The following is an 18,284-nucleotide window of genomic DNA, read 5'->3' as shown; positions in this document are numbered from 1 at the left end:
GACATTCATAGAAGAGCAAGAAGAGATTATATATAGTTATTAATATTATTAGTTATAGTTACATACAGACTTAAAGACAACACAGAAAAAGAAGTCAAATAGATTCAGATTATTAACACAACACAGAAGTAAGACAGTCATAGAAGAAGAAAAGAGATTATTTTACTTATACACACAACAGTAACCACAACACAGAAGAAGTTAGACACAGTCATACATCAGAGGAGAAGAAGAAGAAGAAGAAGATATATATTGTTAGTTAGTTATGTGCACAGACCCATTTTCCAGCACAGGAAAGATTAATATGAAGTGTGCTGGAAAGGCAGGTAGTGTAGTGTGAGATCAATTTGAGGTGGCAGATGACCCCAACTATGCTATCTGCCAGCACTGCCTAAGGCAGATCAGCCGGGGCAAGGAGGTGAAACACTTCACCACCATGGCGATGCTGCCACATCTGAGGAGGCAGCACCCCCTTGCCCTTCTTCCTCCTCAGCATGGTACCAATGGGAGCATGCCAAAAGGGAAGTCCCCCACTCTCTTCAAAGCCTCCATCCCCACAAAGCAGAGGCAGGCCACCCTAGAGCATTGGGGGAAAAACAGACAAAATGGGGGCATGTTGCAAGGGCAAGCGAGATCACCTAGAGCTGTGGGGAGATGCTTGCTGTGGATGGCCAGCCCTTCTCCTTAGTTGAGCAGCCAGGGTTCAGACGGCTCATAGTGCTCATGGCTGCATCATACCGAGTGCCCGCATGGATGGTGGTGCCCCCCCTGTATGAGGCATGCAGGGACTACTTAAGGGAATTGAATACTTCCCTATTTGCACAGGCCTAATGCACATGTGTGCATGCACACACGCGTGCACACACAGAGAGAGCATAAATACTGGTGAAAGACCATATATCTGGCAGCCAAGCATTAAGTCTTAAGAAAAGATGAATTACCTCTAGATATTGCTGATCGCAGACAATGGTTTTGATCTAAATGTAATTAATTTAATTTTAATTAAAGGTAGCATTTTATTTGAAACTGAAGGAAAAAAATGTAATTCCTCTAATTCCTCTCTTCCAAAGTTTGCATTTAATTGATTTGTTCAAATAAGAATAGCATTTGCCAATTGTATGCAGTACTTTTGCAGAGGGACAGGAAGAAAAAACAAAGGAGAATTCCACGCCACTGTGTACCTCACTGCCAACACAGTTGCAAGCCAAGCTGAAGCTAATCAGAGCAGAAGAATCCATCCTTTTGCAACAGCTTTTCCAATGTTCACATTGTTTCCAGACTTCTTCCTTATTTTTCCTTTATTTTTGCATTTCAACTTAGAAACTTGTTCCTCTGATCCTTCCATATTTAAGTTCTTCCCAGCCACAATTTCCTTTCTGGATGTTTGAATTATTACTGTGTGTATAATGGCTGCTCCATTTTCTTAGAGTTGCTACCTTATGGATACTTGCTCCAGTAATGCTCTTTGAATTATCTGGGGTATGAATAATGTTGTATCTAAACCCTTCTTTTCCAGTCTAATATTCTCTTACTGTACAGAGTTTCCTTTTTTGCAGTGTTCCTAATGAATGCTTAGGGGGAAACATGAATAAATAACTTGGAATTTTGGGGGAATCAAATGCTATTAGGCTGTGATCATGCATGTGTGCCTCCTGGAAAATCCACATGTATGGTCAAAGCAAGTGAAGGTAGAGGTCTTTAAATAATAGTTTACTGTTGGTTCTGAGACAAGGGAAATAAAAAATGTAAAAGGAATAAAAGGATAGATCATCCATCCTCTGCTAGAAGAAAACCAGTGGAGAGACTAAAGTTTCTTAGTACCACAATCTTCTGCAGAGTTCCTGAAGTATCATCACTTTGACATAAAGAAGAGAGGATTTGTTTCCTTCAGATGGTGTAGACCTCTAAACTTCCATGCTTCCTGCCAGCTTCAGGGTAATCTTGCAGATCATGCAGTATCTTTTGAGGGCCCTGATGTTTACGTGGATGGCAGATCCCTCTGGTCTTTCTGTTGGGGCAGCACTCAGTTTTGCCTGTGCGTGATTCATCTCTCAACTTGCTGAACAGGTCTGACACCGTAAAGCAAGAACTAACTTCAGGGTCAGCATTAATTCACAAGGGCTTCTGATTGGTTTTCATCCTTCCTGCAACTAAAAATTGCAGGAAGTACTCTTTCTGTACCTAAGGGGTTACTTAGTCCAAGACATATATTTTCAGATCAGTATTAAAAAAACTTTATCCAGTTATAAATTTAATAGAAAAAAGTTAGCCTCACTGATGCTGTTACTTTCTTGAGTACTGATGCAGGTGGAACTCTAGTGACTTCAGTGGAGCTGCTCCTCATTCATTCTGTCATGGTTGAGATTAGAATCTGTTATTTGAAAGTGAAAAAAATAAATATCTGCTTTCAGGTACACGTGCATGCTCTTTGCTTTTATATTCTTTTCTTCTTGCAGGCCTGGATTACTACATGATGATAGAGCATTTTATTAACTACAGCTGGTCAAAGACATTTCTGTTTCTAAACCAGTTGATTGCACGGTTGAAATCTTAGCATAAACATTTTTTAAAAATTTTTCAGAAGTGTATTTTCTGCCAGTTCTTGTCAGCTCTTCTAAACCTAGACCTCCTGCCAGTTAGCAATCTGGGAAGGGGAAAAGTGGTCACAACACTTGACTTCAGGTCGTGACTATTGTGGAGCAAAAATCTGTTTTGTCAGTCTCAAAGGAAAATTATACCCAATTAATGTGATTGCAGACACTCAGATTTCAAATTATTTAGTTAAATGTGATGGGACAAATTCTGCACTGTTGCATTTGTGCCACATTATTCACTTCTCCTGGGGCTGCATGTCTACAGATGAAATGCTAGGTCTCTTTCCTCTGGCACAGCTCAAACTCTCTTTGGCTCCTCTGGGAATTTAGGTGAACAGGGATTGCAGATTTGAGCCTCTTTTTCTGCATATTTACTTTTAGTCTTAGTTCATTTTTAAAAAAATGTATTGGCAAATAGAAATGATGAGGACCTGATTTTCCTCTCATTCTCACCAGGGTAATATAGGAGTGACTACTAACGTGAGTGGAGTTGCCTAGGCATATGGCTGATATAAGTGATAGGAGAATTGGGCTACAAAATTTTACAAATAACATTGAGCCAAATTTGTATTTCAGTGTCACTTCATTTAAGTTGTGCCAGGATGAGAGCAGATTTTTCACATATTGACTGTGTCAATATGTTAAAAAATGCAAAAGGGGATGCTTTTTTACAGTGCTGAATACTTTCAGCTCCAATTAGCTGGAATTTTGGTCACTCACTTTTTGTGAAAATCCAATCCGCAAACCATCACCTTAAAACAAATGCATGTTAAAAATTAGATTGCAACAAACATACTAACAAAAAGAAAAAAAGATGAGAAAATCACACTGATGGGTATGTGAGAGATTAGAGAGCATAAAAAGGATCAGTTATTATGGTTTAGGAAGACTGGAGAAAACATTTTTGTCCTTTAAACTTCAGCTCTCTTTTTGTCTCTTGCTACTGTAATACATTGCAATTTTTAGCCCAAATTTTATGATGAATTGCTGTAACTCAAGAAACTTATTCCATTAGAAAATCCAGTAACTTAATTGTTTTTGTTATGATAGCAGCATTAGGTTTTTCTCTACTGGGTGCATCTGTATGTGCAATTAATCTTAAACAATGAACTCTGGAGCAGTTAAAGCTGGAGTAAGCTGCTCCTGGCTGGAGTGTCTACATGTGCACCTGGGAAGCAACAATTTGAGTTGGGGCAAAGTAGGCCCTGGGTGGCAGGCCTGACTGGGTGCAATTTATACCCCTGGTCACCATCTACATGTGCGTTTCAGTACAATTAATTACTCTGCTGTAAGATAATACTGTCCCCAACAGTTTACTGCACCCTAATACTGATGCAAGCGTAAATAGTGACACTTTACTGTGGTAAAGCGCACATGTAGATGCACCTACTATTATTCAACATTATAGAGAGAGGTAGGTAGCTGTGTTAATCTGAAGGCAGGGCAGGGTGGTAACACCTTAGATACTTGGTCATTTAGTGAGGCATGAGTTCTCATTGATGACGACTGACTTTGTCATTTGGTTAGCAACTGCCTACTTTCAGATGCTGTGAAGTCCATGAATACATCTCAGTATGTTATTGGCTTTTTTGCAGTGTTATTACACTGTTGATTCATATTCAACCTGTAGTCCATTGGAACCCCCAGGTCCTTTTCTGTTGTACTCCAGATTAGCCTGTCATTCATCATTTTGTATTCATGCATTTGATTGTTCTGTTCTAAATGCATCCTATTTATTTCACATCATTTTTCCAATTTAGCAAGATATTTTTGATTCCTAATCCTTTCCTGTAAAATGCCTGTTATCCTAACCAGCTTGGTTTCTTCCTCACATTTACTCTATTTATACTCAATTGTATCCTGCACGTCATTAATGAAGATGTTGAACTGTACTTGACCCCAGACTGATCCTCAGGGAACCCCACTTTTGAACTCTTAATGACTACTCTTTGAGCATGATTTTCCAACCAGTTGTGTTATAAATCATGCATGGATCTTATAGCGGTTTCATCCAGACCGTATTTCCTTACCTCATTAATGAGAATGCCATGAGAATCATGCAAATGCATGTCTCTGCTTTCATTTATTTAGTACATTTCTAGTCCTCACGATTGTAGGAAAAGGTTTGAAAATGTGATCAAAATGAACTCTGAAACTCCCAAACTGAGAAGGCAAAAAAAAAAAATGTAGGAATTTAAACATCTTGGGGGTTCTCGGGGTTGTTAATTATGACTTTTAAACAAATTTTGGGTTGAAAATTCTGTGTTATAAAATGATAAACAATGTGATCTCATTGGATCTCAGTGTGATAACTTACTTTATTAGACTGAGGCATAAAAGCAATTCATGCAAATAAGAGAGAATGCAATTGAAAATCCAGAGGTGGATTATCATAGTTTTCCTTGTTTGTTACATATTATGAATTCCTTTCTTGTAGATATTTAAGGTAGAAATTATGGAAGTGATTATTATCCATGTTTAAAAGTGCTGAAAGCTGAGGCACAGGAGCTTAAATGATTTGCCACAGGTCTTGTAGAAGGTCAGTGGCAACCGAGGGAAAAGAAACTCAGCCCCAGAGCTGTGATTTAGCTGTGACATCACACTTGCCATGTAATGTGTGAGTACATTAAAAATTAAAGCATGTACTTTGACATTGACTTTTTGATCAACTACCCTATTACTAAACTGAAATTGGTGGGATCTGTTCCACAGGTTTTGGCAACCTGCAGTTTTTCTGGCGTTGAGAGTTCAAATCCATAAATTGCAAGTGAACTTTATTTTGTAATGAAAGCATTGGAAATGTATCTGAGCCATTGTGAGAGAGGATTACAAGGCAAGCATTCCTCAGATCTGTTTTCACAGCGTAAGCTTCCTGATAAATAGTAACCTGGAGATTTTTGAACAGGCTATTCTGAAAGTCTTTGATAAAGGTAAAGAAGTGAAGGGCTTTAGATTTATGAAAAGATAATCATTACCTGATGTTTTTTAGAAGCAAATAATTAGCTTAGCCAGTGCCAAAGATTTATAATCTTCACAGTGAAGCACTAGAAGCAAGATCCTTAAGGGTTTAGGAACATAAGGTTTCCACCATAAATCGCCTTAAATTTGAGTGAAGAAAAGAGCAGGGCTAGATTGGGTTCCTCATGGGAAAAGATGTTCACGGAGCTGAAACACCAAATTTATTTTTAGCAAGCGGAGTATATAATCAAGTAATAATCAGTTTAAACATATCTGCTGCAGTCAAATTATTTAAACAGTTATGTGAACTGATCTAATAGTAGTGACTCAAGGACATGAGTCAGAGACACTAGAAAGGCTATCTCGACAGAGGGTGTTTTTGAAAATTCTAGGAATTTCAGCCAGGCCTGTATTATTGCCAGGTCTAGATACTGCGGCAGACAAAGTAACCATGCCACTTCACCTCAAAGGTACAAAGTGGATAGACTATACTCGTGGTGCTGGGAATCCTTTGGGAACAGTTTGTCAAACCTCTGTAACAATTTCCATGATGGTTGTAAGAGCTCAGAGTGATCAGATAACTTTAGCATTAAAGGGCCAAATTATTCACTGATGCTCTGTATAGTTTTGTTGATCTCACTGGGATTGCTGAGGGTATTAGCACAAAAAGTGGTTTATTAGGAGAGATAATTAGTGGAGAGTAAACAAGGATTTTGTAGATAATCAGACTCGGGCGTCATTACTGACGCTTAGGTATATGTGAGGGCAGGTCCTGTGTTGATCCTTAATGCTCCTCAATCCTCAAGTAGTCAGTATGCCATAGGCCCAAATCCAGTGTGGACAAATCCAGATGAGGAGCTCTGATTTATCCATTCATAAAAGGATATCATGGCAATATAATAATAATAATAAGCAAACGAAAGTTCTTTAAAACCGGCACTTACACAGCACAGTTTTCTCTGAAATGGAGGATAGCAGCCAACCAGAACAGAAGCATGCACCACAGCAGTACGGCAGGCAACAGGAAGGCACAAGGGAGAAAGCAAATCTAAACTGGTCTGTCATAAGACTGCAGTAGTGCTCTTCAGTACCCACACCAGACAAGGAAATGTTTTGATCAGTATTCAGTGAGAAAAACAGTCTCTCATGTGCCCCATTTTACACTTTAAGGCTGTACTGGAATGAAAGTACAGATTAAAGAAGAACATAAAACATGCATACGGCAAGGAAAGACATTACAGTCTAGGCCATATTGATTCAATTTAAGGTAATAAGCAATCTGTTTGCTTCTTCCAGACATCATTGTGGATGGACTGATGAGATTTACTAAATATTTTATTAACTATGCCCATGTTGTTAAACTAAACTCTACTGGACCCAGTCCTACTCCTGTTGAAATCAGAGAGAGGTTTTGGTACTGATTTTAGTAGAAAAAATATTAGGCCCCATTTTGAAATTTCCACTTAACCCCTTGATATAAACTCACCTGGTTACAGTAACACATTGCTGATGTTAGCCCAAGTATTTAGCTATTATGTTATATAGTTATGCTATATTAATATTATAGAAACAAAAGTTAAAAACACAGCTAAAAAGGGAGTGAGGCAGCCATGTAATTAGCCCTTAAAGTGATGAGCAGTGACACCTGTGTTCATGAGTGTGAGATCTCACTTGGGGAGCCCTGAGGCAGTCTCCATTCTTCTAAAAGCATAATGACATCAAGGCATGGCAGGTGAGTTAAAGGGGAGATTGCCAAAAGCAAGTAGAGGTGACTAGGTTTGAGGAGGCTCCAGGGGCATCATGGCCACCCCTTGGATGGGACCCTGTTACAGTCCAACATAATGAGAGATGCAGCGGAGATGAGGGAAATCATCTAAGTTTTTAATTAGTTGTTGTTGTCTGAAATGGTTGGTGTAAATTTTTGGTGATTTAATTGTCATTCCAACTTTTTCTGTTGTTCCAACAATTCTGCTGAAGCCAGACACACTACTTGAATATGATAAAAAATCTTGGTCTATTCTTGATTCTTGTGGCTTTTATTATATACATGGTTCCTGGCGAAGTAGACCATCTGAAAATGCTTTTGAAAAGTTTGGGGTTTTTTAGTACTTAACTGATGTGAGGTACAGTGCATAGTGAGAGATGAACTGGGTTTCTCCAGACAAGCGTATTTCTTTTTCTGTCATGTTGTGTTAAAGGCAAAGTATTGGCGAAGATGTCAAGGACAGCAGAGCTTAGTGGTTTAAATTGTTTTGATTTATATTTCTTGCTTTCCTCTGATAGATAGACTTTAAAAAAAAAAGTTTTTAAAAAAGAAAGGAAAAATATTTAGTAATGTTAACACTGCAGTGTCATGCAGAGATGTCCACTGTCAGACAGAAGTGCCCAGGCTAGCTCTGAATATACCCTGCTTGTTTACAAGGTTAATTGCAACATACAGCACTCTGAGCCACTGTGCCTATACTGCTTTTAGTTCCTGAGCTAGTTTGTTCAGAGCTAACTTGGGTATCACTGCATTTTGCAGTGTAGATGTACCTGATGTACTAGGTCCACTGATTCCAATAGAAAGACACTGATATGGAGAAACTGAGTTTTTAATTCCATACACAGTCTTTGTCCTGGGATATCCCAGGGATATTTTGCCTTGCATAAGAAAGTCAGGCAAAACAGCCTGTACGTTCTTGACCCTTTTCTTATCTTTTGATATATGGGTAAATATAGCTTTCATATCAGAATAAAATTATCAGTCTTCAACAGGGCTGGTTGACAGAATAATTCAGAAGCATCATATAATCACAGACATTGGAAATGGAAGGGAAACCTCCCTGCTAAGGTAGGTCATTTTGTATATTTTAATGCCAAGCCAGGATTACTTATAATGCTGCCCTTCTGGTTCATGTGGGTTAGCTAATATTCAGGCTTCTGCCAAGTTGTTTGTTAGTATGAGAAGGTAGTGCCAAAAGTTAGGTATCTCTTTGGTGTAATCCTGTTTAATTTACACAAAATATACACCAACTGCTGTTTCAAAGCACTGAATGACTGATACAAGAAACTGAACAGTAGTAAGGGTTAAAAATTATTTATAAAATGTTTAAAAATGGATTTGTGAAAATTAAGGACTTTGATAATGACATCCTCAATGTTGTTAGTGTTGGGAATGGTTGATTAACAGCTGATCCAAAACAAATCTTCTGTGCCTGTGAGACATTTCTGAGAATTTACTGAATGAATAATTTCCTATAGGGCTATCAGATCCATCTGTAAATGAACATGAAATTCCAGCAGGTAAAGCAGATCAAATTAGGAGAACACAAGGTATTTTGAAAAATAGGCAAGCAACCATGCCAGAAGGCCTTCCAGTGGAAGTTTTTAAAGGAATAGGACAGAGGTCAGTAACCTTTGGATCCAGCTGTGGAGGTGTGGGGCCTTCAGGCCATTCAGTAGCAGGGGACTTTGGCTGCAGGTACTCTCCCCATGCTGCTACAAAGATGATCACCAGCTATGGTTTCTCTTCTTGTGCCACTTGGCTCTTAGCACCCACACTCTCATTTGCCTCCGACCCAGAGTTGGTCATTTTGGCCCACATCTGGAAAAGGTTGCCTGCCTCTATATTAGAAGATGAAAGTGAATAGTAGCTACTCTAATTCAGAAAATTGTACAGAAAGAAAAGATTTGAGATGAATAGTAACAAAATATAGTATCGCCCATCTTTAAAGTCAAAGAGCATGTCCCCACAATGTGAGGAGTGTGGGACTTCAAAGCTGTTTGAGACACCACAAACCGCATGTGGTGCATGTGCATCTGTGCACTCGTGAGCTGCACTGCTAACTTACAGTATGGTGGGTGTGGGGTTTGACACAGGGAGATCCCAGTGTAAAAAAATCCTGCTATAAAAAGTGGAGCAATGCATGTGGCATCAGTGTGCACCACCAGAAACCAGAGACTGGCCAATCAGAGCCACACTCTGGCTGCTGGTCAGACTCTGAGCAGCTGGCTTGGTGCCACTGTTGCCCTGGGACACCCAGGACCCCAGGTAAGGCTTCTGAGGCCGGCACAGGTGCTGGCCCCAGCCTCCTCTACTGCACATGGGTCCCTTTGCCATGTGCCGCTGCTATTTGTTCTTCAGGAAAGTAAATTTACTTCGCTTCTTCTTGAAAATACATTAAAAGGTTTTTGAAGTCAGAGTTGGTGTTAGTCACATCAGTGCTAGAAAAGGAAAAAGTGCAATAGATCCTATATTCACATAAAGATTCTTACAAGAAAAATACATAGAAAAGAATAAAATGCTATATATGGTTTTGTTGATCTAGAAAAAGTACTTGAATGGATCCCAAGAGAAATTCTATGAGGACAAAGAATGCATTGTGTAACAAGGACCCCTAACCCCTGTTACTCAGAGAAGCAGTGCTATGAGGCTCCAAAATGCAGCAGGTGAAGGCAGAGGAGTTGAAGGGCTGCAAGGCCTTGGTATGGGCTTTTGATCAGCTAGAGAGAAAAGAATAGGTTCAGTGTGGCTGGGGGGTGCAGGGGAGGGGATTCTAGCCAGTCCTGGGCTCTGAGGACCCTCTATTTATTTACTCTTCCAGCATAACATGTATACAGTGTATCTTAATGCTCTGTCTAGACTATTTATAACTGGAAGTGAGAGATTTTTTAAAATTGTAAATTTGCTAGAAAATGTGATCTTGATCACCCTAAAACTGTTTGTAAGCTTCAGTTGAAGCTAATAGTTTCAGTCAGAAGAAAAAGAATGGACATAGCACTTACCCAGAATATGAAAGACCCAGTTCAATTCTGATCTCAACTCATTTCTCCCAGAAGGGTGTCCTAACCTCCAAGCTAACAGGCATTCTGGGGAAGGCAGAAGGGGTACTTGGTCTTTCCTGTTGACACAGTTCTACTTTGCGTCAATAATTAAAAATTCACTTGGAGGAGGCAGAAGTGTAAGGAAGGTGATGAGTGGGACATGAGTCCCAAGTGCTGTATAAAGTATGGGGGAGGGGCATTGGAAGAGAGCTGCAGAGGGAACCTTACCCTCCTGTCTCCCTTCCCTCTCTGCATCCTCACCCTGTACCTAATCTATGCAGTAGTTCTAGCTCTTTCAGCAGGCAGTAATGATAGGACTGGTAACACCTATGTGGTGGTGGTGAAAGCATACTGTGCAGAGGTGGCAGCCAGCAGAAACTAGGGCAGAACAGGTATGGAACCCCCATGTCCCACTTCCCAGCAGAGTGTCAGGTAAGAAAATCATTCTCTACACTTATTCAAGGACTGTTTAAACACTTATTCAAAATGAAAACAGCTCAAACTGAAAGGATTTGAGAACATCCTGCCCTGAAATTCAGGACAGGGATTTGATCCAAGGTCTCCCACCTTTCTAGCGAAAAAGCAGCTTAATCTCCGTAGCCTATATTTACAGTATGCTGTAAGCAATGTCCCTCCATTTGTTGTTGCCCCATTTTGTATAAAATATTTAAATAGTTATTGAAAAAGAGCACATGAACGGAAACCTATCCTGGTTAGGACACTTCCATGGGAGATGGCACAGCTGGGTTTCAGTCTCTGGTTCAATAAATGCTTAACATTACAAAGTAGAACATTGTCAACAGGACAACGGTTTAAGAACCTTGCGCAGGGCGCTAAGGCGTCCTGCTCCTTTAAAGGCTGAAACTGCTAGGGAGAGAGCTCTAGCAGTCAGTGGGGAGCCCCAGCTGCGGGTTACCAGGGCAGCCAGAATCAGATAGTTGGCCCACACCTGCCAGCGGTCAGCTGACCAGAAAGGGCAGGGCCTGGCACATATATAAACAACAGGGCTGGGACCAGGAAGGCAGTTCTCTGCCAGCAGCCAAGGTAGAAGGAGCTCTCCTAGGGGAGGCCAAGGGAAGAGGCCTGACTACAAGTTCAGCTTCTGGTAATTTTAAGGGACAGAGCACACCCTGGGTGGCTTGAGTTATGTTATAGCCAAGGGGCTTGCATTTTTTATTTCTGTTTATAAGATCGGTGGTTTGGGTGAGGCTATTGGGGAAGGAGGAGGCCTCATTGGGGGCTCGCTACAACGTGGGGCCCCGGTGCCAGAGAGGGCACAGTATTCAGGGTGCACAGACCCCGGTGCCAGAGAGGGCGCAGTGTTTGGGGGTGAACAGACCCTGGTGCCAGTGTGGGTGCAGAGTGAGACAGGGCTGCGGAGAGCCCAGTGACAATCCAAAGCCGAGTGAAATCAAGGCCTCAGTGGGATGCTGTGGGAATACCATCTGCGAGGCTTGGGGCATGGTAAAGGGGCAGTTTGGAACCACGCATCTAGCCCATAAGGCTGGGGGTGTCCCGAGACATCCATTTTGGAATGGGACCCACAAGGGGTCCAGGAACCCACGGGGTTCAGTGGGCTCTATCAGGACTGTGTCCAACTAGACTTGAAGGCAGCCTCCCTATTTATTATAATCACATCAAGACATGGTGGGTGAGAATAGAGGGTGGCCATCGAGCTGAATTGGCACAGTCGAGGGGCCCTAGAGGTAACACAGCCATCCTTGGGAACCCCATCCCATGACAAACCTCCACCCAGAATACCCTGTGGCCCACTGGCTAGGACAGGCAGAGGAAGAACCTGAAGTATGTTCTTCACTGTCTGAGCTTGGGAGTAAAAGAACACCTCTAACAGAAATCTAGCTCTGTTTTTCTTAGACGTACACGTAACAAAACATTTCATTTCAGGTTACAAGATACCTTTCATAGTGAGCAAAGTATTATTTTTGTCACAAAAAAATTCAAACATTTTAAATTTGGTTCAGTCTGAATGCTTTTTTTTTTCTTTTTCTTTTAGTCCGTTACTGAACTGAACAAAAAAAATCAATTATTTGAACATTCACTTGGAAAAGCATATATAGTCAACACTTACCAGCTTTGTATTGGATTCATCACAATCAGAAGACATTTACATATTGGCTTTCAGTATTAACTCCAAGACCTGGCTTTGTAAAAGTACCTAAATAAATAAATTCTATTTTTTCTAGTCATTTTTCTAGTCCATCTCATATTGTTTGTGGTAAGATTTCCATAATTCTAAAAACTTCATCTAATTCACAATAACATATTTTTTCTCAAATTTGGCTTATAGTTGCAAAACCTTCATGTTCTTGCAGTTTTGCAGGAAAAGTATGTATCTGCTTCCCCTCATAGGAGCTCAGTGGTATTCACCTTGCGAGGCAGTAATTCTTTGATCATGCTGAATTTTTAGGAATTGCAGCAAGTACCTTCTCAAAAATGAGGACAGGACTGATACTCCTCTTGGGAAGGGGCAAAATGAGTGTTTGATTAATAAAGGCAGAAAAAATGTATCTAGCCTACATTTAACCTGTCTGAAGTCTTTGCGAACCTGCATCAAACATAAAACACTTACCATCTGTAGAACATCTATCAAACAAGGAAAGCTTAAGAACTGTGGCTCCCTATAGTATAGCTGTTGGGAGGGAAAAAGCTGAGTAATACTGAACTTACCCTGATCTCTGACTTTACTTAATGCAGACTGTGAAGTTTGTATTTATAGTCAAATGATGATTCACTGTTATGGATATGGAAAAGCTCCAGTACTTCTGCCTTAAAAAAAACACTATTCCATTCTTTGTTTGAAAGGTAGTTCCAGTTATATCTACCTTCTCCTTTGAAAATGTAAATGTTAATCTTTAAGTGCCTGAGTAAGATCAGGGATCTCTAAAATATGACTCAAGACAGAGGATTTTTTGGATTTACAATGCAGAAAAGTTTCAGAGCTAATTTGTGGATTTAGAAACAATTTCATTTAACAATTAATTTTCGGATTTGCTAGTTAGCTTTGAAAATCTCAATGAGCATCTGTAAGAAGTTTTGTGATTCTTCTGCTTTACCTGTGGTGAGTTAGACAGTCTGTATGTAGCAGAACACACCCCAAATCCCATTCCTAGCTTCCCAAAATGTTGATGTGCCCCACACAGTAGCACCACACCTTTGTATGTCAGTGAATTAGGCATATATTTATTTATCTTGGAAAATAAACTGTCATTAAATGGCTTTGTTCTCTGCCATCTTCTGAAGAGTCCTATTTTAAAAAATGACTTTAAAAAATTGTGCTAGATAACCAGAAGTGATCCTACAGCAGTGCCCTCCAACATTTTTATGGTGAAGATCACTTTTTAGCAGCCCAGGAACTACCATCTCCTGGCCCCTATCCTGCCTCCCCCCCTCACTCCCAAACAAGCCACCTGGGCTCTGACCCCACTCACTCAGCACAGCCCGGGCAGCAGGAGTGGTGGCTCAGCTCAGCTACGTGCATCCTGCTGCTTCTGATTGTGGAGTCTCTGACAGACTGAGATCAACTGTCAGAGGCCCCGTGATCGAACAGTTGATCAAGACTGACTGGTTGGTAACCATGACCCTACATAATGAATTAATTTATACTGCACTAAAGAATAGTTTCCAGAGAATAAACGTGCATTCTGTGTTCCTTCTGAGGGTAATGATGGTAAAATAGTGATTAGGAGAATTTTTCTGTTAAGAACTGATGAGGGGAAATCAATCTGTTCTAATATTATGTACGAGCAATCAGAAACTGTGTGTTGCATAATTGGTGCCACCTGTTATTACTGTATGCTGCACTGTATACCAGTGATTTTCAACCAGAGTGCCACAGCACCATGGGGTGACTTGAGATCCTTTCAAGGTGGGATGCCACACAATGTTTCCACTGTTGGGTGTGTAAATGCAGTTCACAAAATAAACTCAGTGATTTCAAAACAATTCTGACCTGTTGTGGACTTTCTGAGTTATTTTTTCCATAATCAAAAATGGGTGAAACCTATGAGCTAGCATTTTCTGAGGGGTGTCTTGAGTCTAACAAAGGGTGCCTTGTATCTAAAAAGGCTGAAAACCACTGCTCTACATAGTGACTTATTTTTATAGGGATGGCTTGTGCAATGTTAGTTGTGTTCCTGTAGTTCAGCATAGATATCCCCCGAGTGAGAAAAATACGCGGCTTTAACATTAGACCTCCAAATATGCTGCTTTTTAATTGGGCACTTCCTTTAGCAAACCCCACCATGATTACTTCCACAGGGACTGGGATATTCTTGGAAGAAATGTACTCAATGAAAAGTGTATTTAAGTATTTTTGACTCTGGCACTTGGAACAGTTGGGGAGGAGCTGTTTAGCAACATCAAAAGGAAATGAAAATCTTGGACCTATTGTTGCTGATTAGTGGAAATGATGTCCCCCTATCCAAAAATAGGAAGCTTCCATTAAAATTCAGAAGACACAAAATGACTGATACCATAGCATGTAAATGAGTGTCTATAAAAAATATTTTTATAATGTTGTCTATAATGCCTGGTGGTCTCTGGTCAGTAACCAATTTATTTGAAATAGATATTAAAGTAATATGTATTTATTTATTTAAGAATGAAATTATTAAAAGGTCAAAATTTGAATACTGTTAACACAAAGACATTTGATGGTTTTCTATATTCATGTAGTGAAATAAAATGAGACTCAAATTTCCCTGTGAGAGAATTAGTGCTCACTTTTAAGTCCTGGATCCTATTTTTTGTTTTATTTTATTTTTTGTTTCAGGGTTTTGAAGGTATTCCTGTCCCGAACTGCTCAACGCATTCCATACATGACAGGTGGTCGAGTGATGAGGATGCTGGCTGTAATTCTCCTGGTAGTCTTTTGGTTCTTGATTGGCTGGACTTCTGCAGTCAGTCAAAACTTGGAGAGAAATATTTCACTCATTGGCCAGGGGCAAACATCGGACCATCTCATCTTCAATATGTGCCTCATGGACCGCTGGGATTACATGATGGCTGTTGGTATGTTGGCTTTCTGGTTTATTCTTTAATTTTTTCAAATTAAACTTATTTAATTGGAAAAAAACCCCGTTAAAAGCATAATTGGACCTTATTACGTCCCCTGAAAAGCAGCTAGGGGAATAAAATGTTGACATTTTAAATGATTTTACACGATTTTAAATGAAGAAAAAGATAAATCGCAATTAGGATTATTGAGTATTATGTCTATTTCAGAGGTTTGTGACCTTGACTAAAACAATTACATGAGTGGGTGCTCAAGAAAATCCGAGCTTCAGCAGACGAAAGAGTGCATCTATCTTGCACTTTTAAAAATATGGCTGGTAAATTGAGAAAATATGTGGTTGTTTGGGGATTTTTCCCCGCTCCTACTCCACCAGAACTGGAGAGATCACACTTGTTTGCCCCTAAATCCAGTGGATTGCAATTTCACACTCATAGAAAAATGTTTATCCAAGTGATATATGTCAAAACTGTTGCTTTATTTATTTATTAGGAATGTGATAATGTTTGGGACAGACTATTGAGAAAATGACAATTCATCTGGTTTTATTGCACTTGTGGAAAGGGAAAGTATCACAATTTCATTGTGTTGTTATAATGGGCGCTAGGTACAGAGTACCCAGGTCTTGGATATCAATACATAGGGCTACCTACCAATGTCTAGAAACCCTTAATATTTTCACACCTGTTTTATCATTCAAATTCTGCAACTTTTGGAGGGCAGAAATGTATACTTGCTCTAATGGGTATTCTAGCTCTCTACCTCTTTACTCTTCCCCCTTTTCCATGTCAGCCCTCTATCAGTAAAGTTGTGCAACTGAGTGGCAAGATAGAGGTGCTTTTTGTTGCTCCACAGGAGTAGTGAAGAGGTGGATTGAAGCAGGCTGTTGGCTATAGGAATGGCTTCTTTAAGCGAGCTTAAGCTTGGTGCCATAGAAACGCACAGGAAGGTAGTCCAGAGTAAAGGTAGAGTAGTTCAGGAGGAGTCAACCATTCCTCTTGTACCTTGTTTCCAAGCTGCAGCAAGCCTGAATGAAAACCAGACAGTGGAAGTGTCCTATATCTTATAATTTTGCTTCCCTACTCAAGCCACCATATATGTGCAGATATGTTTATACAGATCTGATCAATAAGCTGGGAATCAGGATCACAAGTAGAAGAATGAAAATATTACAGATTGTTGTTGTCAGTGATGATATGAAATTGGATGTGTTTTTAAAACCAGGAGATTTCCTCTCTCACTGGCAGGACATATAATACATAGTGTAGTACTGTACTCAGTTGTATCATTGACTACTCATTGTTTCATTTTGTAAATAAACACATAATTGAAGATATTTGATTACAAGTCATAACACATGAAAACAGCATATTCTATTATAAAAAATCTCACTTCCATTTAAATTGAGTGGAATGTTTCACAGAATGCCAGGGAGGGTTCTGTAGTAGCCTTCATAAAATAACATCCTAGTAATATGACACCTCACTCTTGCACTCCAGTGCCAAATCTTTGTCAAAAAGTGGAGGGAGAACTGTCAAGGTTGCAGATTAGCAAAGGGAGAATTAACCAGGTTCTTCTGTAAAATCATAATGAGCTGAAGCTTTTTTCCTTCCAAATTATAGAAATAGGGCTTATAGAGTACCTTCCACAATAATGCTATTTAAGCTTTCTATCCTAACCCTTTAGGTACAGTAAATGTTTTACATTTAAGTTTCCATTACATTCAACAATATATAATGTATATTTAGACCAATGCTACACATCACAATTCCTGACTCCATGCCTGCACTCAGAGATGCACTGATGAGAAAAATTAAAATTCAGTGAATCAAATTCTGTTTAAATTATTGTGTAACTTAATCTTCCATGAGCTTGGATAGTGGTGAGTGTCCGTGATTGGTTTATGTGTAGCTTAGACTCCGTTTCCCCTTTGTTCTCTTCAGTGTCACAGGTTGTGACGCTTACCATGCTGACAAGTGGTGGTCCCACTGTAATTTGTGAGATTTCTTTTTTTAGAGAAAGATCCAAGGGCTTGAGAGAGGGTCATCCAGGACCATTAGACTTCCTACCCCGAGCACATCTTGTCTCTGTTCCTGCAATGGCAGATTAGATTCCTAGGATAAAGCAGGTAGAAACTAAGGGCTCTCAGGGAATTAGAGATCAAAGTGTAGTGGCACATTTCAGGAGAAATTCCTAGCAACTGAATATATCTTGGCAAGAGGTCTATAAGAACTTGTCACTAACTGCATCTTAAACCTAAGAATACGGTTTCTAATCAGGTCAATAGGTTAGAAAGTACCTGCTTCCTCTGACCTTTCTGTCAGGGCCTTCTGGAAATTCTCCTATTGGCCTATTTCATTCAGCCCACTGGCTGAGGGCCTGAAGTCATTCTCTATGCCCAGGAACAAATGAGAGACCAAGACTTGCTCTCAGGGCAAAGCTGAAGTATGGGTTCTTATCTGTCCATTCGTATACATCATCTATTGGATTGCTGTGGAGCCCAAACTATGCATATAAGTTCCTACCCCTCCAAGGGTGCATTTGTTTACCGGAGCAGAAGTCTTTCCTTATCTAATTATGATTATAACCCTGTCAGATGCTAACTTTAGGTGATTACCCTCCTAGCTATTTAGGCTTTGGTCTTCTCCCAGCTTTGAAACTCATTGTTTAGGGAGTGACACCTGAAAATCATTATACTATTATTCAATCCGGACCCTATTATACAATGGACTTATACAAGTACATTTATATCAAATACCAAGATTCATATAAACATAAGCATAGTTTCATAGTTTCATAGATTTAGGGTCGGAAGGGACCTAGTAGATCTTCTAGCCCGCCCCCCCGCCAGGGCGGGAGAACAACAAAACCCCAAAACAAGAAACGGGACTCAA

The 18,284-nt window shown here is 40.0% G+C and overlaps 1 protein-coding gene across 1 annotated transcript in view; it reads left to right on the top strand.

The window, feature by feature from the left end:
• The window catches only part of GPR158 (G protein-coupled receptor 158), a 460,201-nt gene that overhangs the window by 389,584 nt on the left and 52,333 nt on the right, over positions 1-18,284 (top strand). The window contains exon 9 of the mRNA XM_019507955.1: positions 15,151-15,389. Coding sequence (XP_019363500.1) covers positions 15,151-15,389 — 239 coding nt within the window. The remainder of the gene's footprint in view (positions 1-15,150; positions 15,390-18,284) is intronic.

Source organism: Gavialis gangeticus, unplaced genomic scaffold (genome assembly GCF_001723915.1).
Source record: "Gavialis gangeticus isolate Ggan-Ray unplaced genomic scaffold, GavGan_comp1, whole genome shotgun sequence".
Lineage (NCBI taxonomy): Eukaryota > Metazoa > Chordata > Crocodylia > Gavialidae > Gavialis > Gavialis gangeticus.
This window is presented reverse-complemented; position numbering and strand designations above follow the sequence as displayed.